The following is a 27424-nucleotide window of genomic DNA, read 5'->3' on the forward strand; positions in this document are numbered from 1 at the left end:
TTTGATATTTCCTTATACGACTATTATGACTACATAAACATTAAATAACTCCCACCAAATCTCTCTCTCAGTTTCGTTCATTAGCTCCTTTTTCTATACTGTCTTTCAGAAGATTCGAATTCCTTCTTTTTGGACTCTTTTTGCTGCGATCATCTTCTCGGAGTCTAATATTACCTTATGCTAAACTTTTCAATCTCGTTTTTGTCGAGCAATTGTTTAATCCAGAATTGTGGATATAGCTGTCCTTTTTTAGAGATATTCGCTTCATTTCAGATTATTTAAACTGGCTAATTGAATTTGAGTTTGAGTTTGAGTTTTTCTTTTGGTTGAAAGATCTGATTTATTTCGGTGAAAAATGGATACAGTCGCATAGTGTTCATCGAACTGGCGGAAGTGAGGATTCAACTCTAAGCTTCCGGATTATCTGACAGTTTTATTTAGGTTTTTTATTGTTAATTGTAAGGGATCAAAGTATCAAAAGTTTGAACCTTGTGGATCAAATATGTCGAAGGTCGTGTATGAAGGGTGGATGGTGAGGTATGGGCGAAGGAAGATAGGCAGATCCTATATTCATATGCGCTATTTTGTTCTCGAGACTCGATTGTTGGCCTACTATAAGAGGAAGCCTCAGGACAATGTGGTTAGTTTCCTCAATTTTGACTCATTTATTTTGAATTTTAAATATATTTTTTAGTTTGTTTTGAGATTTGTATGTTAGTGGAAAATTTAAAGAACTTCTAGTGTTAGAGAACTCGGAATTATGGATTTATTGGATGAAACAAGTAGAAAATGAAGCTAACATGTACAGTGAGAATGAATTCATATATCAGGCCCATGGTGGAACCAGGAATTTATACTTGGGGTGGGGGGGTTGGGGGGATTCAAATGGAGATTAGTATCTCAGCAGAAAGTTTAGAGAACCTACAGAAATCCAATGTATTGATTATTGGATAAAACGAGTCCAAATGGAGCGAAATGTACAATGAGAATTCATATATCAGTCTAGTGGCGGAGCCAGGAATTTATACTAGAGGATTCAAAATAGAGATTTGTGTACAGTATAAAATTTGGAAAACCTCTAGTGTTAGAGAGCTCCAAATTCTTGATTATTGGATGAAACGAGTTGAGAATGGAGCTTTGTAGAGTGAGAATTCATATTTCAAGCCAGTGGCGGAGCCAAAAATTTATACTAGGGGATTAAAAAATGTTACACCTGGAGTTTGAACCTTTGACCTAAAGAAATTTTCGAACCCTCTTTGCAACTTTCCTTTTGTCAAGGGGATTCAACAATTTATATATAACCGAAAACACTAGTTTTATCCTATGTGCACAGCATAATTTTCTAACAAAGGGGATTTCAGACCTTGTATCAGATCCGAACAAGCTTGGATTCCTTGGAATTGATCCATTCTGTTATTGTCAGTTTGGTCATCCTTTTGTTGATGTGTGACTTTGAACTCAATTTACTTGACCTTTTGATTTGGGAGAGAAGGATTTCTGAATTGAATTCTTACATAAATGTTCTTTCAGGATATCAGCTTTGCTTAGTGTAGGATGTTGAAATGTGAGTTGAGGAACTTTGATTGGATTGCTGTTTCTAATAGTGCTGTATCAGTGGAGAAACTGGTAGTCTTTTAACCCTTAAGAGTTGATTTATAATGTTGCTATATTATTAGGTACCAATCAAGACCCTTCCCATAGATGGCAATTGTCGGGTGGAGGACCGAGGCCTGAAGACTCATCATGGACATGTGAGTTGTTCTTTACTGTTGTTGTGTACTTTCTGATCAGTATACATGCAGTAATAACTTTCTTTGAGAGAAACTGATCAATTTAATGGAATTTTCTAGGTGTAAGTATTAAATTGTCATTGTTCATCTAGCATTTTTTCGCCTGGACTTCTAATATGCATGAAAAATTAGGTAATAAGAAAATCTGAGCGTGGGCGGTAATAGTTTAATTTGTTTATTCACGCTATTTGCTTTGCGTTATATGTGTAGACCAGTTAAGAATGTATGATAAATGCTTATGGGAAAAAGAATTCCTCTTTTACTGTTTGATTGTTCATTTAATTAACATGATCTGTCCCACCACCATGGGAGGTGAAAGCTGGGGTGGATGACTAATAAAAAAAAAGTAAACACGAGTTGTGTTTGCTGGAGTTACTAATGAGTTGTTATGCTTTCATTACTATTACGGTTGCTACTGGAGTTACTAATGAGTTGTCTTTTCTTTTCTTGTTTTCTTTTTCTCTGAGCCGAGGGTCTATCGGAAATAGCCTCTCTGCCCTATCGGGTAGGGGTAAGGTCTGTGTACACATTACCCTCCCCAGACCCCACCTGGTGGGATTTTACTGGGTAGTTGTTGTTGTTGTTGTTGTTGAGCTGTGTTTGCTATTTAATCACCAACTGTAGTTACTAAAGATAACAATGCAAAGGGGCACAATATGTTTAAGATGTATAATGCTAGTATTGTTTAACCCATCAATGGTTGAACTGAGTTGTTGTATGACCTGGATGTGTCAAGTATTAAGTTGCACTGTGACTTGTGACAGATTTCTAGAGTTCTATTTATTGCATATTTGAGGTTGAAAATTCTTGGAAATTGTTGGGTTAAAAAGGTTTTTATGATGGATAGGGGCCTAGGGATGATGAACCATTGTGGGTCCAAAAAAGATGATAAACATGCTGTATTAAAGCTGGGAGATTGATGATAGTTTTTGAGAGGGAGGGGGAAATGACGGTGGAGATGTTCTAGAAGTCCCTCTTACATCCCTTAGTCGAAACAGCGTAAGGTAAGAAGTGCATCATACAATTAAAAAGCAAAATAAATCTTCTGATTAAAATGTAGCCTAAATCTGCCTAACTTAAAACATTTGAAAAGTTACTCACTAACTCAGATAGACTCTATGAATCAATCCTACTCTAAAGAATTCCCCAAACTGCACCCTCTTACATATCGTTCAATTGATTCAGATTACCAAAATAATAGGCAAATCGAAAAGAGAGACGGGGTATGCACCATGCGAACAATTTCTACATACTGTAGGAATTTTTGAAGTTACTTCTCAAATTGAGAATTAAGAAAGGTTAAATATCATATTCCATCTCCATCTTTATGATATAAAATTGATCTTCACCGTCAACTTTAAGTTGTAAACATCCCCCCTTCCTATTTCAGTATACAGTAATTGAGGTGGTTTTGACAAAGTCTAGTTTATCCTTTAGATTATTAAACTCCCCCATATGTAATTCTTTTAGTATTTCGTAGCTAAAGGGTCTAAGTCCAAAGTCTATTTTTCACTTTAGATTATTAACTTACCCCGGTATATAACTTTTTAGTATCAAGTTCCGCTTTCACTAGCTAAATGGAGTAAAATAATCGATCCAAATAACTAGGAAATACATTCATTAAATATGATACTGCATAACAAAAAGAAAAAGCTTTTTGGGAAAAGAAGAAAATAAGTAGAAAAGGACATGCAAATCTATAACCTATTTTACAAAAATTTTGAGCTTGACCAAAGTTAGAGAAAAAAATTGATGGAATAAAAAAATAGAAATTATGAACATTCAACCAAAATCTTAACTAGGTTCCCGAGTTATTAGGAGGGCTGTAGGTGGTGATTGTCGCTCTGGGATGTTTTTTGTATCTTTTTCTACCATCTTGGTACCTTAATAATAAAGTTTTACTTTATCGGAAAAAAAGAAGAAGGTTCCCGAGTTAAAAGAAGCACACTTGCACCTTTTCTCTTTTCAAAATTTAAACATATACTTTATATATTTATTTATGTATTATTATCCTATGTTGCTCAGACTCTCCGAAAATGTCGCCGGGTGCGTGTCGGATACTCCAAAAGTAGTATATTTTTGGAGTATCCGACACGGGTGTGGCAACATTTTGGAGAGTCCACGCCGCGCAACATAGTTATTGTCTTTATTATAAATGTGAATGCATATTCTTCCTCATCATGGGTTTTACAGGGTTTGACATCATGTTCCTATCATGATATTTCATGTACTTCATTTGTCACAGCTTATAATCTTTTAATTTTGGGACGTTTCTTGTTTGACCTATTTCATGTATAATCTCATTTTATACAACTTTTAAAACATTTGAGAATTCAAACTGATTTAGCTTTCTACTTAGACTAAAGAAGGTTTTAGATGCGACAATATCAACATCGAAAATGTTGTTTTTGGAGGAGAGGTTAGTATTTGATGCTGCTTTGGTGTCCTTTAAAGTGTGGAACTCCAAGACAAAAGGGAGGGACCCAGGAATCCTATATATGCTTGTCCTAGAAAAGTCGTATAATCATGTAAATTGGGGTTTCTTGGATTATGATATGGAGGATGGTTTTCATAGAAGGACGAATCGAGAAGGTGGACTGATTATCGTATATGTACGGTGAGATTCTCCATTCTAATCAATGGGAGTCCTTCAAGCTTCTGAAATAGTTTCGGGGGATTAAGGCAGTGAGACCCACCATCACCTATATATCTTTCCGGTGATGTAAGCTCAAGCAAGATGATGGATAAAGTGGTCACAGGAGGATTTCTGAAGACATATGATTTAAGTTTTGTGTGAGACTGCTAAATTTTGCTACGGCTAGAATTTTGGATGGCTTTTCGGAGGTATTAACAAGGAATGACTTTTATGACGTATGCATGAGACCATCATTTTTTTGCCGGTGCAATTATTGTGTACTTCCCTTTCCATTTGTGAGGCAGCCTGGAGCTAAATCAATCGAGCTGTGTAGGGTAAAGAATACCATTCCATCACCTTCCTCTTCTGTTCCTCCTCTCTGAATGAATGAATTTGGTGATAGTTCATTGTTACATGAATCAAATAACCAACCATCTTTTGAGTGTTGGGATTAGAAATACTTGTGCAGACAATGATATATCTCACTTGAATTTTGGAATTTTGTATGATGTCCTACATTAATGTTTTTGATCCATGTTATGATATATGCTTGATGAATAGGCATGCTTAATTTTTCTATGTGATATTAATCTCATGTATATCTTGCAGATGGTTTATGTCTTATCAGTTTACAACAAGAAAGACAAGTATAATCGTGTCACGGTGCGTGATCTTTCTCTATCCTCTCTGTTCTTGTCCCAAACAAAAGGTTTTATGTCATATACATCCTGGAGATTTAGCCAGATCATTCCTTATATATTCTTGTAGAGATGCCAAAAAATCCAATCCAAGAATCTATATCAGATACATCCTGGAGATTGCACTGCATAGCTAATTGATTCAAACCCCTATACTTGTAACTTATATGCAAAGTCATCCTTTCATTCAAAGCATCTGTTGTCCATTCTTTCCAGAGTGCCAACAAAGCACCAAGCGGAATGGTGCTCCAGATCATTTTTCTCTGACCAATTTCCTTGTATTCCAACATAATAGAAGATCTTTAAACAACTTTGGTATTGTCCAATGTGGTCAAAAAATGTTTAAGAATTGGCTTCACAGTTGTAATGCTACTAGACAGCAAACTAGGTGATCAGTATCTTCAGCAGCTTCTCCACACAGGTAGCATCTGTTGCAAAGTGATAAACCCTTCTTTGCGAATTAGACTGAATTATACATTTAGTGTGAGCAGCTATCCAAGTAAAGCATGCTACTTTAATTTCCATATCTTTTTCCGTTGCCAATAATTTCTGATGTGGGAAATCAAAGTGTCGCAACAAACCTAGACTGTGAAGTTTCCACTTCTGGTTCCGATTAAAAAAAATTTCCACCACTCTGGTCAGTCCATTTGAAGGAGTCAGGTTGCTTGAAGGTTGAGTTGCACAGCCTCTAGTTTGTTTAGAAGGTTAGCCAAACTGTCCAATTTTCCAGTCAAGACACTGCCTTCTGAGACTGAGAGCGCAACAATCAGTGGGTGTATATTTTGCTACTGTAACTTCAGAATTTGTTGCAAAGGAATAGAGGTCTAGATGTTGGAAAAAGTTCATTTATATTAATCATTATCTTGTTCCAGATGGCAGCTTTCAACATTCAGGAGGCACTTATTTGGAAAGAAAAGATTGAGTCAATCATTGATCAGGTTGTTTCCTCTTGTGCATTAGAGATTCACCTTGATATTCTCACTTCAGACATAGAGTTCTTCCGTTTCTTCTTGTCTCGATATACTTGGAGGTAGTAATGTGTCTTCAGTTTTCAGCATCAGGAGTCGCAAGGAACTAATGGTAATAAGTACGTTTCATTTGAGTACAAATCTGTGATGGACAACGGGAGGAATGCTTCCTCATCAGATCATGAAAGTCAGTAAGTATCTGCTTTTGCCTTCTGCGACTTATGGGGATGTCGATGTGTTCGAATCAGAATGTAGAAAAATAGTGCATTCCGCTTTTTCATCGTGCTCTATTTCTGTTACATTCATCTTTTGAAGTTAGTTTTACTCGTGACTAGTCACTGCAACAGTAAGTTTGGTTTTTAATCTAACTGTGAAAAAGAAAACTGTGCAGAGAAAAGAGTGAGTTTGCTAAATACTTCCTAATGTTTGCTGATATTTGTTCATTAAAGAGATCAAGTCCACTACTAAATAGGATGGTCAAAATCAAAAAGTAAAGGTAAATTTACTAAGATCTGTCTTTTCCTTCCCAATGCGGCCTTTGGGGTCCTTAAAATGGACTGGGTCTGGCTGCTCTCAATTCCAAACTTAGTGGCTTTATTTGGCATTGTTAAGCTTTAGAGAGTCAAATTTGATCTACTCTAATAAAAAAATAAATGTTTAAAGACTTTTAAAAGTGCAAAAACGTATATCCTGTAGTGTATTCATGTTTCAAGTATCTTATTTTCGAAAGATAAATCACCTTCTGGTTTCGCTTCTGAAAGTGGTTTGAATTTATTCTATGAGTTAAAGAAGACATTTGGTTTGAGAGGACCAAACAACTAATCATGCTTTCTAAGATTATGAAGCACACGATAATAATTTGGAAGATTATGGTTCGGTCCCCGATTGCCCCTTTTACACATACAGACACATGAACATCTTATAAGATTTATCTGGCAATGTAGCACATATATTTTAACCCAAGCACCTATCTTTCAACTGCTCCAACTTTTACAAAATGTAATGCTCGTCCAATTTTATAGGTTCAGCGCTGCTGAGGATGACGATGATTCTCATCCAAACTTGCTGCGAAGAACAACCATAGGAAGAGGTTGTTAGTTTGTGTCTTGCCTTGTCTTGTTTTGCTGTCTAAATGTTTGCTCAACTATCCATTTTGCATACAAATGGACAGGTCCTCCTGATTCTGTATTTGACTGGACCAAGGAATTAGATTCTGATTTGGCAAACCAGAATGGGAGTAACCAAGCATTCTCCAGAAAGTACTGGCGCTTACTTCAATGCCAAAATGGTCAGTTTAATGTTTTCATCCGTTTTATCTTCCAGTAAGCATGTGTTGTCTGGCAATGATTTGAATCTGTGTTCTTTTATATTCATTTTCGTGTTCTTCACTATAGTTAAGCTATAGAACATATCAAGTGGTATCTTCGTTGACCATTGACCATTTTTCTCCACTAACGTGTGGCTGCAGGGCTTCGCATTTTTGAGGAGCTTCTGGATGGCGATTTACTTGTATGAGTTCATCTTTGTGTTCTATGCTGGCTCAAACATTGCCTAATTTATAGAAGTACGGTGTTACAGGGTATTTTCATGATGTAGTCCTCTTTCTCTGTGTAGCCAAAAAGCTGTAGTAGAGCAATGAAGGCTGTTGGGGTTGTGGAGGCTAGTTGTGAAGATATATTTGAGCTTGTTATGAGCATGGATGCAACACGTTTTGAGTAAGTTATCTGTACTGTCTAGTTAGTCATTATAGTTTTCGTATTTACTTTTCCTTCCAAATTTGTTCATTGATAGGTTTATTTCAGGAAATTATTTTTTAACTGTTTTGCCAAGAGCTCTCAATTGGCAGTAATTCCTGATGGCTAAATTTTCTCTGTTTTTATACCGAGTTCGCTTAACTTATGCCTTTTGGAATCCAAAAATTTCTGGTTCTAGGTGTGTAGCAAATCTAGGTGTGCTTTGGGCTTATGTTGGTTACTCTATGGCTTTACTAGTAATCTAGGTACTAACTCTTTTCATTCCATTAGGTGATTGTAGAAAAGGTATGGGGTAATAGGATTCTGTGAATTCATGATTACTCTCTCAAGTTATTGAGAATTAAGTAGTGTTTAGAAGAACTCTGGAAAAAATAACTACAACCCTATAATCCTCCTAATTACATATTTTCTTAATGAGGATTTTCCTAATTACATAATTTCGGGGATAAAAGATCCTTTCAACATTTAAGTGGAGAAGGGTAGAGGGATGGGCCCATTATCCGCCGAGTTTCGAATTTCAGTTATAAGAAGAAAAAAAAAAGATCCTTTCTATATTTACAATGAATAGAATTATGGATATTTTCATATTTACTGATTCTTAACATTCTTAATGCTCCCCTCAACATCAGCTTCCTGATTCTTAACATCAGTTTGTTGCAAGTGATGGTTTGGTATGTCCAGCTTCAACCTTGAGATGCACCAGTCTACATGGTGAGTGAAGATGTTAAAGAGACAAGGTAAACTAAAATCACATGGGAGGAAGTTCTCTCGAAAGGACTACAATATCTTGGAATCCATGTAGACTTACGGAAAATAGAGCTCAAATCGAAGAAAAAAATCTATATAGGCAATACTAATTAGTTAAGAATACGTTTACTTTTGGTCCTATGCTTTTTATGAGTCTTTTAGTCCTGTTGTATAGATTACATAAAAGTAAAAAGTATTTCTAGTTTTTTTTTATTATAATATTTGCCTGGGATGAGCTTTGTAATGGAGTGACATGGTCAGTGAGGATTCGTACACCCTATCCCAACTTTTTTGGGTTTGGGGCGTAGTAACATTTAGCTTTATGTGAAGAAAACCAGGAGTCTGTAAATCATTTGTTTCTTCGTTGCCGGCAGACTAGACAGATCTGAGATATATTCCTTAATATCTATGGTGTGAAATGGGAAATGCCAAACATTGTTAGAAGTCTGCTGGAAAGTTGGCAGGGTCAATCGGTAGGCAAAAGAAAGAAAAAGATATGGATGACCATTCCCTTATGCATTATGTGGACCATCTGGTTGGAAAGGAACAAAAGATGCTTTGAAGATCAGAGGACCCAGATTTCTACGCTAAAACATAGTTGCTTGCAGAATCTATATTTTTGGTGTAAGGAAAGGGTAGTAGAAGACTTGGTGCAGTTATTAGATTTTATGGAATTGTAGAAGCTTTATTTGTAATTGCTATCCTATGACGTTTTGCTTGTACTTTGAAAGTACCCCCTTGGTTCTCTTTTGAAGTTTCTTAATAAGAGTTACCTTACCTGATAAAAAAAAAACATTTATCTTCCCATTTACCTATGTAGTATTTGGGTACACACTACCCTCCTCAGACCCCACGGTGTGGGATATTACTGGGTATGTTGTTGTTGTTGTTGTTGTATTTGGCTACGATGTAGTTCACCTCTAGTGGCTAAGGAAGAATCACAGGACTAACTGAGAAATTATGTTCTCTTTTCAAACTATTTTAAGCTTCCATTAACCACAACTTATGGAAACTAGACTGTCAACTGCTTTCATATCTACTTGAATAGGCTTGTGCGGAGATTTGCTTGGTTAGTATTTTTTTAAAGGTCTATTTCCTTTTTCAAGTACTAGACCAAAAAATAGTTGGAGTTTTAAACAACTGACTTTTTGGTGAAAGTTGTACGCCCTTTTTGAGAAAATGATGACCTAATGTGTCAAGTAGATTATATTGTTGATACATGATCTTTGTGTTGAGTTGGTTCCTAAGTATTTCTTTGGGTAACTCCTGATATTTTTCTGAATTGATGCATAAGATGAATGTTTTTTTTTTGAAGCACAAAGATCATGGGTCCATTATCTAAGGTAATTATCTCGGGTCTATTATCTAAGGTAACGGGGGGATTGACGAGGATGTCACACATCGTATTGGAGGGGGATGAATAAAATGGAGGCTCACATCCGATGTTCTATGTGATAAGAATGTGCCGTCAAGACTTAAAGGTAAATTTTACAGAGTGGTGGTTCGACCAACTATGCTATATGGGGCTGAGTGTTGGTCAGTCAAGAACTCCCATGTGCAGAACATGAAAGTAGCAGAAATAAGGATGTTGAGATGGATGAGTGGGCATACCGGGAGAGATAAGATTAGGAATGAAGTTATTCGGGATAAATTAGGAGTGGCCTCCGTGGAGGGCAAGATGCGAGAGTCGAGGATGAGATGGTTAGGACACGTTAAGAGGAGAAGCACTGATGCTCCTGTTAGGAGGTGTGAAAGGTTGGCCATGGCTGGTTTGAGAAGAGGTCGAGGTAGGCCAAAGAAGTACTGAGGAGAGGTTAGGCAGAACATGGCCCTGCTTCAGTTTACTGAGGATATAACCCTTGATAGAAGGGTGTAGAGGTCGAGGATTAGGGTAGAAGGTTAGTAGGTAGTTAAAAGTTTCTCCTTTTCTTAGCAGTAGTATTAGTAGCATTCATGTACCTTCATGTTCTTAGATCTATATTACGTTATGTTGTGTAGTTCGCTTCAGTGATCGTCGTATTTCCCTGTTGTTACTATTTGGTATTACTTATTCTTTTATCCCTCTTTTTCTTCTCTCTTCCTTTTCATTATTTTCCTTCTTCTTTTTCTTCTTCTTCCCACCTTCTTTTCTTTATTTTTCTTCTTCTTTTTCTTCTTCTTCCCACCTTCTCTGAGCCGAGGGTCTATTAGAAATAGCCTCTCTAACTTCACTAGGTAGGAGTAAGGTCTGCGTACACATTATCCTCCCCAAACTCCACTTGAACCCCACCTGTGGGAATATCCTGGGTTTTTTTTTTTTTTTGTTTGTTGTTGTTGTTGCTTTGTGGAATAGGTCCAAGCTTCTTTTATCCTAAAATGCATTTGTGTAGAAGGATGCGGGATTCATGCATCTAATTAGGAGACTATTTCAGGCTGCATGATGTTGAAGTGTGGGCTACATCATGTGATTGTGTTATTTTGTGCTACTTAAAATAGAGCTTGATGCAATACAGAAATTGAAGTTGGGTGGACAGTAAAAAAATAAAGCAAATTTTGGATTTTGTAATCATCCAAAATGAGATAAAAGCAATGGATTTTTGGCTTTAATAAACGGCATGGTGTATGTGCAATATTAATGGTCAATGTAATTTTATTCTCTTTTTTTTGAGTTTTTCTCTTTTAACTTTTTATAAGTGACAAGATGTTTTTGTGGAGGGAGGGTGTACAGAAGATGATAATATGTTCTTAGCACTAAGAATAAGGTACAAACAAACAAAGCTCTGCTATCTCTTGACGATCGGTTATGTCACACACTTTTTCAGATGCTTATCACGAAATATGAAGCATTCCTTTTAATTATTCTCTCACTTTGTTGAACGAAGTCTCTAGACAAGGTGATTATATGCAGCCATTAAAAAAGGGTTACATCTATGTTAACCTAATGGTAAAAGACATTATCATTATATTCTTTGGGTGTTCAGGATCTAACTACTGGCTAAACAGGTGGGACTGCAGCTTCCAGTATGGTAGTTTAGTTGAGGAGGTAGATGGACACACAGCAATACTCTATCACAGGCTTCAACTCGACTGGTTCCCTGCGTAAGATTACATACTTCTTTATTGTAATGGTTGCTTATCTATTTTGTATTTCTCATTTGACTAGTGTTTTAGTTTGGTTAAATTAGCTCCAGCAGCAACACCTGTTGAATGAATGCCTAGAATGTGAATGTGCTCCTAACCTGGCTGCTTTTGATAAGTGTGCATATGCTATTGTGAATGCTTCAGAAGATATAGAACAGACGTTATGAACTTGGGCGTTGGAAAGGGTGTGCTCCAAGGAGAAGTTCCTTTTCCTCTGCTGGAAATTGTTGAAATCACAAATATGTCTGCTTATGCTTGCATCTTCTGTTTACGACTTATTTATATTATGGTTATGTTGCTTGTGTTTGGATTGCATTGTCCTTATTTGGGTTTCCCCATGACCTTGTCCACTTCTTTATTCTATAAATATTATTCTTAACTTCCTGTATTTCTGGATGATAGATCTTGTAAGAATATTGAGTGTTATAACTTAGTATAACAACAATGTGTCCTAACGGTATGTGTACATGGTTTAAATCTAGGCTTAATACCCAATTTGATACCTATACTTGCACAATTTTCAAATAGACATCTCAACTTGGTTAGAACACACGTTTTAAACACCTCCGGCCCTTAGTGTTCCTCACTTGCCTTGATGGAGAACATATCAGATCCACGTCAGGTGAATTCATGCCACTTTATCACTATCTTGTAGGACAAAGAAAAACTTTTTGTCTTTTCTTCTCCATTTTTCTTCCTCCAATGTTGAAGTTTAAGCTTTTTAATTTGTCTTCACCATTATTGATGTCTAAATCTCTCTTTCCTCTCTAAAATGTTTAGTAAATCCTGAATTTGACCCCATAGGCAAGTTTACGCAAGATTACATAGAAGCTGCAAATTCCTTTCCCTTTACTCGCTTTTCTTTTTTCCTTCAGATCTCTCCCAAGGTTTTTCAATCAGTGGAGATATCCCCAGACTTAAGTAACCTCCTGTTAATGCATAACATTTAGTTTCAAAATATCTGATACAGAATCTTATCTCCAACCTAAAATTAATTACTACTGGTGTGCTTTATTAGGTAATTTAAGGCTGTACCAGACATTTTCTTCTTCTTAAATAGGCTTCACAGTTAACACCCAGATCAGTATCACTACTGGGTTAGATTGAGAAGCCTTTAGGCTTTGAAGAAGAGAAAACCAACAATGGGGACCCAAAAAAGAAGTTTTGCATGTGGGCTGAAGCTTCTAAAAGGGGAAAAGGGCGAGAGATACGAAACAGGGAAATTGAGGTTGACAATGAAGGGTTGCTTCTATATCAGATGTATAAGCTCTCGTTTGTTCCTCTGTCTCTAATGGTTAAATTAGAAATCCAGCAAGGTTAGAGCTTAAAAATGGAGTTTCACCCGCAGGTTTGACTCAGATGTTCAAAAATGGAGGAATGGTGGAGGATTTCTTGCTGTTGGTAGCTATATTTTTCAGCTTCGCTCCTAAAGTCATGTATACCATGCACTTTGTCCAATTCATCCATATCAATGCCACATAAGCTCGGTCAATTGTCAGAGGCATTTAAAACAATAGGTTTGTACGGGTTTATGTGTCTGGTTGAACCCATGGAGATGAAGGGCTGAGAATAGAAATCTTTACAAGTACGAATGTCAATTTGGGTATTAAGCGTTAATTCTATTAAGCCACTGTAACTCCATTTCATGGGCTCTTATCTTTAAAATAATTTCTCTCTATTAAGTTGTGATTCTTCGAGTTAACAAAGAACCAACCGACCAGGATCAAGATCTTGAAACGAAAACGTGGTTTGTGGGTCGATTTCAAGAAACAATGTATCTCAAGTTTTAGGACTCGGAATCTAATGATTCAAAAACGAGGTGAAAGATAACGATCTGAACTATAAGAAAGACTATTTACTCATTCAAAACAAGTAAATATTGATGCTGCACCAGTTCAATAAAAGTTATGATTCTATGATATCAAAAGAACGAATTTAGATCAAGAAACGTGTTCTTGAAAGATCAAGAACTAAACAAGTTCCTAAAGTCGCCACTTGGAAGCAATTAACGTGATAAAGAAACACCACACGCAACCGAAAACAAGATAAAGACTTCACCACCTTGCTTGGAACCAAAAACAAGGATAAAGAAGACAAAATAGAGAAGAACACTCTACTGTAAAACTAGGGCAAGCCTTAACAACGTGAATTCTTTTCTTCTACAAGGAAAGAGAACTCTTTTTTGATGTCTACAATTCCTATTCTATAAGAAAATAAAATAACTAAAGACAAGAAAAGTAAAATCCCTATTCTACAAAGAAAAGAAACTAGAATCCTACTAAAAGGAAAATCCTTATTCTAAAAGGAATAAAATAAATCATATTTTAAGAATGAAAGAATCTTGACTTCTTGAATTCAATCTTGAGCTTCTTGGACTTCTTGCGCTTCTTGAAAATAAGTCCATATTTTTGGACTTGAGCTCTAAAACATGATCTTTGCCACAATTAATAAAATTTAACATAGATTCTATGTTTACATCATTCTCCCCTGGTTGAGAAGACTCGTCCTCGAGTCTAAAGGCTCCACAAATGGCACAAGATTGACAACTTCCATGATTTTGTTGAACTCATATTCACCAGGCTCTAAGTTGTATTTGTCTAACTTGTCAAAGAGTTTCATCGTATTGTAACAAAGTTTAGCATGTGGCCGAACTAAATCACACTTTCTCAATAGTATCTTTGTACCAATATTTCTACAATGAATCCTCTTAAATCTATTTTTAACTTCCCATAACCATAAGTTATTTTCTTTTGATCTTCAAGAATCCTGAACTTCTCCATGTCAATGTGGTACTTATGGGATATGCCCAAAAAAGTTGATTTAGTGCCACAAAAACCTTTAAAAGAATCAAATTCAAGTACCTTTGGATCAAGCTTGGAGATTGAAGTATATCTTCTTGAGAATTCATCAGCAACAACAACTCTCATATTTAACTATATCAAAGTCATAACCATTGATGGAATTTGTGTTAAGATTTCCTGTTCCTACATATGCTTGAAAATATTCATTCTTTGGAGGTAAGAAAAAAGCTGGAATAAAATATGAACTCAAACCCTCCATTATGAACTCCTCTTTAAGCAACCCTTTCTCTCGTATTTGCAAAATTTCATGGACTTCTGGATTAATGCAATATGTTACCTCGTTTGGAAAGATAAAATCAACAATCAAATCAATATTATGTTGAGCATCTCTATTAGGTGAAAAGTTAAGCACACATATGGGATGCTCCAACGGATCATCATGAAACTTCAAAGGTAAATCCTCAACTTGTGGATCTAGTGCATGCTCCTCCTCCTTGTGCTCTTCCATAGTAATACCAACATTCAAAGACTTTTCTCTATTGATTGGACCAATTGTTTGTAATTTGGTGACAAAAGAGTCATTCTTGGGCTTCAGATTTTTAGCAATTTCTTCGGGATTCAATGGTACTAAAATAACCTTACGTTCATCCTTTATAAAAGAATAGGTGTTAAGGTCTTCATCATATTTAGCACACATTTCATACACGCATCGATGCTTGTAATAAGTGACAAGCATCCATCTTCACTACGTCACACCAAATATGGTCTTTATAGATCTTACCAATAGAAAAAGATATTAGGCATTGACAAGTTACCTCTAAACCATCATCATCTTCAACTTCGATGCTGTAAGGATATGGATGAAGTTTGGTTGACAAACCAAGTTTAGTAGCCATCTCTTCAGAAATGATATTTATGTGACTCCCATGATCAATGATCAACGAACAGACTTTTCCATAGGAGATACATCTGGTGTGGAAAAGAGATTCTTGTTGCCACTGTTCTTTATCTTCTTGAACCAAGAATGTTCCTCTTGGTTGAATCTTGGCCATGATAAATTCGCAACCTGCGACCTGTGAATTATAGCTCTGATACCAAATTGATGTGATTCTTCGAGTTAACAAAGAACCAACCGACCAGGATCAAGATCTTGAAACGAAAACGTGGTTTGTGGGTCGATTTCAAGAAACAATGTATCTCAAGTTTTAGGACTCGGAATCTAATGATTCAAAAACGAGGTGAAAGATGACGATCTGAACTATAAGAAAGACTATTTACTCATTCAAAACAAGTAAATATTGATGATGCACCAGTTCAATAAAAGTAATGATTCTCTGATATCAAAATAACAAATTTTGATCAAGAAACATGTTCTTGAAAGATCAAGAACTAAACAAGTTCCTAAAGTCACCACTTGGAATCAATTAACGTGAATAAGAAACACCACACGCAACTGAAAACAAGATAAAGACTATCAGCACCTTGCTTGGAACCAAAAACAAAGATAAAGAAGACAAAATAGAGAAAAACACTATTGTAAAACTAGGTCAAGCGTCAAAAAATGTGAATTATTTTCTTCTACAAGGCAAGAGAACCCTTTATATAGGCTTAGGTCTCTTCTTTGATGTCTACAATTCCTATTCTAATAAGAAAATAAAATAACTAAAGACAAGAAAAGTAAAATCCCTATTCTACAAAGAAAAGAAACTAGAATCCTACTAAAAGGAAAATCCTTATTCTAAAAGGAATAAAATAAATCCTATCTTAAGAAGGAAGGAATCTTGACTTCTTGAAATCAATCTTGAGCTTCTTGGACTTCTCGCACTTCTTGAAAATAAGTCCATATGTTTGGACTTGAGCTCTAAAACATGATCTTTGCCACAATTAATAAAATTTAACATAGATTCTTCGTTTACATCATCTCTCTTCTTGAACTCTTCGTCTAGTCAAGTACAACAAAGCAAATTGTTATGGAGCTACTTTTGGGATGCTTTATGAACTGGTATACAATTTACTGGGAAAGGGTATTCTCATATATCATTTAATTCAACTCCAAGTGAGAATATCTCATTATTCATAATTTACTGGTTTTAAATCATTGTCAGAGTTCATGCATCTCCTAGTCTGTTGTTTTTCCCCTGACAAAATAAATTATGATTTTCTGTTGTGCTCCCCCCCCCCCCCCCCCCCAAGACACACAAGAAAAAAGTAAGAAGATAAAAAAGGAAATTTCATTGCGAAATTCCAGTCCAATCAATCAAGGAGGCTTCCATGAACTAGTTGCACTTGCCTATATGAATCCCTGTAACCTTCTGCTTATGCTGGCCCAAATTTTTTCGACTATTGTTAATATGTTAGATTGAATTTAACTGTGTATGCAGGTTAGTATGGCCTCGTGATCTTTGTTATGTACGTTATTGGCGTCGAAATGATGATGGAAGTTATGGTAAGTATTACCCAAAACCTCTTATTATTGATGGTTTATCTGTTCTTCCAGTTTATTTATGACTCTACTTGATTTGTCATCATTATTGCAGTTGTGTTATTTCGTTCCAGGGAGCATGAGAATTGTGGTCCACTACCTGGATATGTTCGAGCTCATATTGAGAGTAACCTCTATTTCCTTCCGGCTTCCACTCATTTAGTTCGCTGCACTGAATGCATATTAAAACCTTTTATTAATGATTCCATATATATCTTTCGCGGAAGTATTCTGAAGGTCGTATCTTATATGCTAACCAATTATCACCACTCGCAGGTGGTGGATTCAATATTTCCCCACTGAAACCTCTTAACGGGAGGCCCCGAACACAAGTGCAGCATCTTATGCAGATCGATTTAAAAGGGTGGGGTGTTGGCTATATCTCGTCATTTCAGCAACATTGTCTGTTGCAAATGTTAAACAGTGTGGCGGGTTAGCTTTTCTTATGCTCTACTGAAGTTAACATTCTTGAGAAACTTCAAGTTTGTTATGGCATACATTTTCATTTGCATTAAATTTGCTAGTGCGTCCTTTGTCAAAAAAAAAAAAAAATTGCTAGTGCGTCATCTGTTTATGATTTATAGTGTTTAGCGGCGGAGAGTCGCTACTGCTTGTAAGTGACTTCAGGAAGCTTCAGCCTTCCTCTTCCCCCTCTTTGCTTCTTGTTGCAGGTGAGGTAGTGGTTGTATTAATAGCTATTTGGTCAACAGAAAAGCAAGAAGGAAAAAAGTGACTAAGTTAATGATTCTTTTCCCCTTTGTTCTTTTTCTTTTCTGTTGGTGAAACAGCGACTATGGCTGAAGTGAATATGGATGGTCCGCTCGAAGTAACAAACTATGTGGGTTGTGTGCATGGAAAGGGATAATGAAGGGATTTGGGAGACTAGGCTAAATTAATAGATTTCCTAGTTGGGAATGGAAACCAGATACATTTTTGTCTCGATATTTGGTGTGGGGATTAACATTAAAAGTTTCCCACTGTTGTACTCCATAGCAAGTCAAGAAAAAGCGAGATTGGCATATTTGATAAGAAGGAATACAGGTGGAATATTTAGGGATATTGTCTTGAGGATTAGGAATAGATGATACGGAAAAGATCTGCATCGTAATATAGAGATGCAATCTTGGGGAGGGGAAGGATCCAGGGTCAAAGGGGAAAGGACACAGATCACCTACACTTGATTGCAAACTCCCTACGGGCTTGTGAAGTTTCATTTGTTTGTTATTCAGCATTGAGTGGGTATATTTAAGACAGAGAGAGGAGAAGTAGTATTTAAAAGAGAAAGAAAGGCACGTGGAAGATTGCGCTTTATTGTTTTGGATGATTAGGAGGGAGATGAACAAAGGATTAAAGGAATTAAATAGTATTTATGGAGGATCAGGAGTCCTTTGATGTTTTGTTTATACTGTGTAAAGAGATGTTCCTTTTGTGTAGATAGTTCGATAAACTTAGAAGCGTAATGTTGTAGACGAAGTAGTAAATTTTGACACCATATTGGTGCAATTTAATCTTCCATAAATTCTTGAATGAATAGGGAGATAGGAGCATTGTGCTGGGGGAGTTGGAGTACTCGGAGCGGCAACGAGATTTTGGGTACTGTAGACGCATACAAGTGGGGGAGGTTGTAGGGGCTATACGCAGGAGGAGTAGGGGTAGAGCGACTGGGCCGGACGAGATCCCGGTGGAATTCTGGAAGAGCGTGGGTAAGGAGGGCTTGGAATGGCTTGCTAGATTGTTTAACGTCATTTTTAGGACGAAGAAGATGCCCGAAGAGTGGAGGCGGAGTACGATGATCCCGTTGTACAAGAACAAGGGGGATGTCCAAAACTGCAACCACTATAGGGGTATCAAGTTGTTAAGCCACACGATGAAAGTGTGGGAGAGGGTGATTGAAGGGAGGTTGAGAAGGTGTGTGTCCATTTCCGAGAACCAATTTGGTTTCATGCCGGGACGGTCGACTACTGAGGCCATTCACATTGTGAGGAGATTGGTGGAGCAGTATAGGGCGGTGAAGAAGGATTTGCATATGGTGTTCATTGACCTGGAGAAAGCCTATGACAAAGTCTCGAGAGAGGTTCTATGGAGATGTTTGGAGGCTAGAGGAGTGCATGTAGCGTATATTAGAGTGATTCAGGACATGTATGATGGAGCTAAGACACGGGTTAGGACAGCAGGAGGAGACTTTGACTACTTTCCAGTTGAGATGGGGTTGCATCAGGGATCAGCACTTAGCCTGTTTTTGTTTTCCCTGGCGATGGATTCTTTGACGCGACACATTCAAGGGGAGGTGCCTTGGTGCTTGTTATTTGTGGATGACATAGTCCTGATTGATGAGACGTGAGGTGGCGTTAATGAGAGGCTGGAGGTCCGGAGATATACTCTGGAGTCTAAGGGTTTCAAGTTGAGCAGGACCAAGACAGAATACATGGAGTGCAAGTTCAACGGTGTTATCCAGGAGGCGGATGGGGATGTGAGGCTCGATACGCAAGTCATTCCCAGGAGAGAGAATTTCAAGTATCTGGGGTCTATAATTCAGAAGGATGGGGAGATAGATGAGGATGTCACACACCGTATCGGAGCAGGGTGGATGAAGTGGAGGCTCGCTTCCGGTGTCTTGTGTGATAAGAATGTGCCATTGAGACTTAGGGGTAAGTAGTGGTTAGACCGACTATGTTGTATGGGGCAGAGTGTTGGCCAGTCAAAAACTCCCATGTCCAGCAGATGAAAGTAGTAGAAATGAGGATGTTGAGATGGATATGTGGGCATACTAGGTTGGATAGAATTAGGAATGAAGTTATTCGGGACAAGGTAGGAGTGGCCCCTGTGGAGGCAAAGATGAGGCGAGGTTGAGATGGTTCGGGCATGTTAAGAGGAGAAACACAGATGCGCTAGTCAGGAGATGTGAGAGGTTGGCCTTGGGAGGTGAGAGGAGGGGTAGAGGTAGGCCAAAGAAGTCTCGGGGAGAGGTGATCAGGCGGGACATGGCGCAACTTGAGCTAACCGAGGACATGACCCTAGATAGAAGGGTGTGGAGGTTGAAGATTAGGGTAGAAGGTTAGTAGTTAGTCGTGCGTTTCCCTTTGTCTTCTCTAGTTCGATAGTATTAGTGGTAGTAGGGTACCCTGTTTTTCTTAGTTTGCTATATTCGCATGTCTTGTTCCGTTATTACTTGCCATCGGTAATTCCGTAGTTTGCTAGCAGTACTTCGTTCATATTATCGTTTGCTGCCTTGGATTTAGTTTTCTAAATATATTATCTTGCTATTACTTGTTATCGGTACCTCTTTCATATTCTCTGTTGCTATCTTCGATTTAGTTTTCTAATTATGTCTTGCTATTACTTGCTATCAGGGCTTCTTTGACCTTCTCTAGCCGAGGGTCTATCGGAAACAGTCTCTCTGCCCTTCCAGGGTAGGGGTAAGGCTGCGTACATCCTACCCTCCCCAGACCCTACTTGTGGGATTATATTGGGTGGTTGTTGTTGTTGTTGTATATTGGTGCAATTTAATGAATTGATTTGACTTTTAAAAAAAATGAAAAAGAAACTAAGTTAACTGTGTACTTTCTTGACTGATCTTTTGATGATAGCTTAATGTGAACTTATGTTTAAACTTTCCTCCTCCAGGACTTCGTGAATACTTTTCTCAAGCTGATGAAAGGACTGCTGCTCCAAGAATCCCAGTTATGGTTAATATGACATCAGCTTCAGTTTCTTCCAAGAGGAGTCAAAAGTTCCAGGAGACTCTTCATCATCGTACTCGTTCTTTGGACCAAATACGTGCTGCAAATAGAAGTGCTTCAATGATGGATGAGTATTCTGATGAGGAAGAAGATTTTCAAGGGGCTGATCAAGAGGTTTGAACTTTATACATATGCATAGTACTTTAGGCATCTCCTTCTGAGCATGTAGCTTGGACTTTTTGCAGGTAATGCCACCCAGTCCTGAACATGAAATGAAGAGAACTGGTAGGTGCTGCCCAATATGTATCGTGTTTGTAGTATTCACTAATTATTTATAATTTGTCTGCACAAATATTCTTTAGTGACAATAATTTTCTACTTTTGAAGCCCTCGAAGAAGAACCTTTGGATCAAATTGATTTTTCCATCTTTTCGGGTAACCTTCGACGTGATGACAGTGATAATGGTCGTAACTGCTGGAGAATATCTGATGGAAATAACTTCAGAGTTCGTAGCAAGAACTTTTGCTATGACAAATCAAAGGTCCTTTAACTGTTTCTCATTTCCTTGATAAGCGCCTGGTTTTTAGATTATTTATGTCACCATGCTCTAAGATCACTTTGAAAATGCATGCAGATTGCTGCTGGTAAACCTCTGATGGATCTTGTTGCTGTTGACTGGTTTAAAGATACTAAACGGATGGACCATGTTGCTAAGCGTCCTGGTTGTGCAGCACAAGTAAGAAATACATTAGTTTAGTTTCAAGGGGAGGTCTACCCATTTAGGGTATTATGGGTTGCTAACTGAATGAGTAACCAGAAATAGAAAACATCAAATTGCAGTCAAGATGTTTTCCTCATTTTCTTTTGGTTCCAATAGAAAATGTTGGAGGAAGAAGTGAGCATCACGACGCACATGCACGCGCACGCACACACCATTCATCAAAATTTCAAGAACATGGCTTAGTCTATGAAGGCTATTATGAGAAATAAAAGATGCATTGAAAAAATTGAGAGAATGCTATTAGGAGCACACTTCACAGTGTGCATAACTGTGTTTTCTTGATGGAGAACACTTAGATCAAGTATAGCTATTTATACTTTGCTACTTAACTATCTAAACTTCTCCCTCAAGCTGGTGCATACAAGTCGTCATACCGTGCTTGTTACATATGTAACTAATGTGGGGACAAGTGACGGGTTTCAGTTTGACTTCATTGTTACTACGTCTCCTGAAAGTTATTTTCTGTGAAGAGTAACAATTGATCTGAATGTATTTAGTTCTCTCATGAAACACCAAACTCGGTGCAATATGAATAGCAATTCATTATCACACTGTTTCCATCTAGCCGATTTCTCCAAATTGCAATTGTTTGAGCAGTTGTTTGATCCATGTGAGTGCATTTGATCTAGCAACGCATTTTTTCTTATTCGTCCTAGGCACCAAATTACCTCCAACTGGAATGCAATATAGAGAAATAGAGCGACTATAAATATATAGGGAGCAACCACTGGGTTTAGGGGGGAGTCTTATTCGTGAGCACATTTTTTCTCTTCCTAATAAAATCATTCTTATTTTATTCTTCAAAGACATAGAAGGTTATCTTATGACCTTGTGTTCTACCACCAAGTCAAATTAAAGTATTCAAATTGGACGAAGGCTGTGTGTCGTAAAACTTCACTACTCGGAAAGGTGGATATTTGATTGAGATAGAGGGAAGAAAAAGGAAGATGGACTTTTCAAATAGTAACTTATTGAGACATGGAAATGAAGTTAGTTGCAATACTATTTTGAGATGCCATTGTCTATTTTATAGAAAAGCAGGATGCCTGCCTTTGTACTTTACTATTTGAAAAATATTGACGAAGTTCAATAAGCCTGCTTTTATTCTTCTAAGTCACTCTAATAAATGAGAAGTAATGGCTACATCGTTTTCCTCAATTTTGTTTCACTCTTACGTCAAATCACCACACCAAACATTGGATGTAAGCAGTAGCTTCTGTATAGCTTTATTTCACTGTTCATTATATTCCCAACAGTGAACTTTAGAAGATCAAATGGCCATTTTTTCATAAGCAAGAGTTTCAAGACCTGGTGATGGCTGATAATTTTCCCTTGTAATTGGCTTATGTTGGGGTAGGGCTCTCTAGAAGACCTGTATGGCTTGCTAGGTTATATTTTCTATACCAAAGGCAGAAAAATCATATTCCTAAGAATAGACGTGATCCTGCTTAAGTCTCCAATTCATGTGCTTTAACTTTGTGCATGCTATCAATTTTAGCTATAGCACTTAAGCTTAGCCTATTGTACTCAATAGATTGAGTACAACAACAACAATACTACGCCTCAGTCCCAAGTAAGTTAGCTTTATGAATCCCCACTACATTTAAGCTCAACTCATGTTATCATCATACCAAATAAAATAAAAGTGAAAAATAAGTGAAACATATATAATGCTCCCTCCGTCCCAGTTTATGTGGCACTCTTTCCTTTTTAATCGGTCCCAAAAAGAATGTCATCTTTCCTATTTAGAAGCAGTTTATCTTTGGAATTCATACTTTACCCTTAATGAATTGATTTACTGCCACGCAAATATCTATGGTTTGTTTTAGACCACGAGTTTCAAAAATCTTCCTTTATTTTTCTTAAACTCCGTGCGAAGTCAAACACCGCCACATAAAGTAGGACGAAGGGAATAGTAATAATACTAATAATATTAGAAGTTTCTAACAAGTCTAAAACATATTCCTAACTAATAGATATCACCTATATGAATCTTTTTCTTCTTTTGCGTCCTATCTTTGGCTAAGTCAACATTGAGACAACTTTCTTCCATGTGATTTTAGGAGCCCGTTTGGATGGGCTTGTTTCAAGTGACTTTTAAGCCAAAATAACTTTTAAGCCATAAGTTAGGAATTCTAACTTTTGGCTTTTGGCTTGTTTTTGTCATTTTAGCTTAAAAACAAGTGCTTAAAAGCACTTTTTAACTTTATCCAAACACTACAAAATGGCTTAAAAGCTATTTTAGCTTAAAAGCACTTAAAACAAGCCAATCCAAACGGGCTCTAGGTCTACCCGCCCACTTTTAACACTTCACTCACCATAGTACAGTGTTTTGGATAGCGTGCGGCGACAAATAGCGACGAGGGCCCGCTTCACTGAGGCGAGAGGCGTGCAACGAAGCGCTCGCCTTTTTGATGTGAAGCGACAATTTATACAAAAACATAAAATATTATATATATATATATATATATATATATATATAACTAAAAACTCAATAACAATAATATATTAATAAATATATCAATTCAAACAAAAACAGAGCCTAAAAAGAGACTCTATTGCCTCTGCTCTGCTCTGCTGCTTGCTCGAAACAGAGCCAAAAAAAAAAGAGAAGAAGAAAGAGGAAGGGAAGAAAGAAAGAAAGAGCCTCTGCTCTGCTGGTTGAAAAACAGAGCACAAAAAAAAAGACAAGAATAAAAAGGAAGAAAGAAAGAAGAAAGAAGAAAGAGCTGATTACCGAAGAAAGAAGGAAGAAGAAGAAAAAGAAAAAAGAAGAAGACAGCAATGGTCGAAGTCGAACTGTCGAAGAAAAAAAGAAGAAGACAACAATTGTTATTGTCGCTGAAATAGAAGAAGAAGAAAGTAGAAGAAGAAAGGAGAAGAAGAAGAAAAGAAAAGAAAGAAACATACCTGGGTTACTGTCGCTGATGGCTGAAGATGAATCCCAAGCCCTAATTTTTCTGTTGCTGAGAAAAGGTCGCCGAAGGAGAAGAAGTGAAAAACCCAAGCCCTAATGTTTTAAGTCGCTGGTTTTTGCGCCTTTTTTTTCCAAATAGCGACGCAGCGCCTCTTGCTACACAGGCAGAGGCGCTCGCCTTTTACAATCGCAACGCAACAGAGCCAAAATAGCGCAGGCTGCTCGCCTTGCCTCGCCTCACGCTATTAGCGCTGAGGCGAGCGCTATTTATAACATTGCCATAGTATCACACCTATGGACTAATGTATATGTAGGTCGATGTAGTACATGACCAAGTCATCTCAAGGGACCTTCTCTCATTTTATCCTAAATGCATGCTACTTGCACCTTGGCGAATGTGGCCATTTTTAATCTACGCACTAGATTGAGTACCATAATTTAATTTGTCTTTGTGAATTTGTTTCCAGGTTGCTGCAGAAAAAGGACTGTTTTCTTTGGTTATAAATGTGCAAGTAAGTTATTCCATTGCTATTTTATATTTTGTGTTAAACTTCCAAGTGCTTCAGGGAGAAATAAGTAAACAACATTTGTCTTCTGAAAGGTTCCTGGATCAACACACTACAGCATGGTTTTCTATTTTGTCATGAAAGAGTTAACACCTGGTTCTCTTTTCCAACGGTTTGTTGATGGGGATGATGAGTTCCGCAACAGTAGAATGAAGCTCATCCCATCAGTTCCGAAGGTATCTTTTATTTCTTTCAGCTCTCTGAATGATTTCCGGTAGTAGAATGTTGATTGATGGTGTTTGTGATATTGTGACAAACACAAACCATAACGATATTTTAACTAGTTATGGTTTTATACAATTCTAGGACAATTTTGATGGTCTGATTTTAAACACATCTCTTCAGAATTTTTTTCTCATCAGTAAGAGAAGCGAGGAACGTCTCTTCAGAGTTCTATGAATAAGGAACACATAACTTGGCTGAAGAGCTGGGTGGGCTGAGATAGAAAGTGTTCTCAGGTCCATATGATGATTTGTGGGTAGAGGATGACAACGAAGCAGCATAAGTGAAATAACTCAAAGTATTACTTTGAAACTTTAACCAATAGCTGAAGAGTAACAATGGAACCAATACAGAATTTACTTGAGCGATCAGGGACACACTGTCTTGGAATGAAACGTAGATGACCCCTCTTTCAAGAAGATGTTCTCTGTTGAGATTCTTGTGCATTTCTTTTGTCAGATAATTTATTGGTTGCCGGCAGTGACATTTCTGTTTCTACTCCCCTATTTAAAGTTGCCAGTGTTTGACCAATCTCTGCAAATAAAAGTAGTTTGATGTCATTTTACAAGTTTCCTTTTACATCATGCATGTGATTATCAAATGCATGTTAAACAGATATGCATGCTGAAACTTGTGGGCTATCTTTGAAAGATTTTGCTTTTTTCTCCACTTCCTTCCTTCTATATCTTTGTTACAATGTATATGTGCTTAGAATTGACCACTCTCATGTACATGAAGGGCTCATGGATTGTGCGTCAGAGTGTCGGAAGTACCCCTTGCATACTGGGGAAGGCAGTTGACTGCAACTACATCCGTGGTCCCAAGTATTTGGAAGTAAAGACATGCCCCTTTCTCTTTTGAGTTATTTAACATATAGCGACACAATGTGTGCTGTACATATATCATACTGGTAAGGAGTATTTGTAGTCTCGGATTTGATCATGTGCTGTTTATGTTCTGTAGATTGATGTTGATATTGGTTCTTCCACCGTGGCAAATGGAGTTTTGGGGCTTGTGATTGGTGTAATAACGAGCCTAGTAGTTGACATGGCTTTTCTTGTACAGGTATGTGAGTAGACCTTCACCTGCCAGATTTTGTCGCATTGATGATAAATTGAATCTGGACAGTTTGTTGAACTCTGTCAAAGAACGTATGGGTCCAACTATCTTGGAATATGTGAATAAGTTTGAGTTATAAAGGTACAAGTATATGATACTTCCTCCGTCCCATTTTATATGACACCATTATTATTTGGAGAAGTCAAAAACATATTTTTTATTACTAAGATTTTTAAATATTCTTAAATACAGTTATAAAACATTGTGACTTGTGGTGCTTTTTTGTAGTTCTTGAATATGTATAAAATTCATTTAAAAGATTAAGGTTTGATGTCCTAATAGAACCTAAATTCAGATGACTTATATTATTCCTCATACTTCTGGATCTATCATTCGTTCGGAGAGGAGAGAGTAACAAAATGAATTAATGCAGTTAGTCTAATACATATAACTTGATACATTCGGCTGTTTTCTGTATAGACTGGTAAGTTTGCACTACTAGACGGGAAAAAAGGAAGCTCTTTTATCTACTTCGAAATAAGATGGATTATAGGAGATATCCCAGAGTACTTTAGGTTGGCCATTGTATGTTCTCGATTTTTTAATGAATATTCATTTCTAATCTAAAGTTTCCTTACTAATAAAATTCATCCCCACCAACCAACATGCAACCCAGCTGCCTAACTTCTAAAGGAAGGCGAAAAATATGGATTGATGTATTTGGCATCATGCAAATGTGTAATTCATCTTCCTTCTAAAACTTCCTTGCACTGTAATCCTTTTTGTGAGGTTATGTATGCCCAAATCTGATGATATATTTGACTATTTTGTGTTAGGGCAACACCCCCGATGAGTTGCCGGAGCAACTTATAGGTGCCGTACGTGCATCTCATATAGAACTCTCATCTGCTATTGTACCAAAGTTGGAGTCTGATACTTCAGAGTAGGTCAAATCATACCCATAGTTAACTTGTTGAAGAAATTGATTTTTGAAAGATATGTATACACAGATGTTGTTCTTTTCTATTTGTCATTCATTATGCTCTTCAAATTCGTTTCAGCTCAGAATGGAGCGAAGTCTTTTTATAGATGTCAACTTTATTGGGTTCAATTTTCTTAGCTCACTTATCAGAAAGAGCAGTGAATATATTGTCTTATTTCCAGGTGCTGATCCGGAATAAATAACATGAAGTTTATTTGATA

At 37.1% G+C, this 27424-nt stretch overlaps 1 protein-coding gene and 1 long non-coding RNA gene across 3 annotated transcripts; both read left to right on the top strand.

Annotated features, from left to right (window-relative positions):
- Window positions 1–27424, top strand: LOC109238246 (protein ENHANCED DISEASE RESISTANCE 2-like). 2 transcript variants are annotated; one of them, XM_019404674.1, is made up of 22 exons: window positions 2–640; window positions 1677–1751; window positions 5035–5088; window positions 5996–6061; window positions 6179–6282; window positions 7114–7181; window positions 7263–7379; window positions 7560–7600; window positions 7706–7806; window positions 11575–11670; window positions 16895–16959; window positions 17051–17122; window positions 17272–17427; window positions 20620–20849; window positions 20921–20960; window positions 21063–21217; window positions 21311–21412; window positions 24842–24886; window positions 24976–25116; window positions 25901–25996; window positions 26126–26227; window positions 27058–27424. In XM_019404674.1, exons 1-22 carry the CDS (start codon window positions 503–505, stop codon window positions 27166–27168), a joined length of 2175 nt encoding a protein of 724 aa, XP_019260219.1. In that variant the 5' UTR covers window positions 2–502; the 3' UTR covers window positions 27169–27424. The 2 variants fall into 2 exon arrangements, with proteins under 2 accessions (XP_019260220.1, XP_019260219.1); XM_019404675.1 differs by lacking the exons at window positions 26126–26227; window positions 27058–27424 and adding an exon at window positions 26228–26372 and having other exon boundaries at window positions 1–640.
- On the top strand, window positions 11690–16703 carry LOC109238247. Its single transcript, XR_002069719.1, has 2 exons — window positions 11690–12972; window positions 13061–16703. It is a non-coding gene; the product is annotated as an uncharacterized LOC109238247 (long non-coding RNA).

The sequence above is a fragment of the Nicotiana attenuata genome, unplaced genomic scaffold, assembly GCF_001879085.1.
Source record: "Nicotiana attenuata strain UT unplaced genomic scaffold, NIATTr2, whole genome shotgun sequence".
Taxonomy (NCBI): Eukaryota; Viridiplantae; Streptophyta; class Magnoliopsida; order Solanales; family Solanaceae; genus Nicotiana; species Nicotiana attenuata.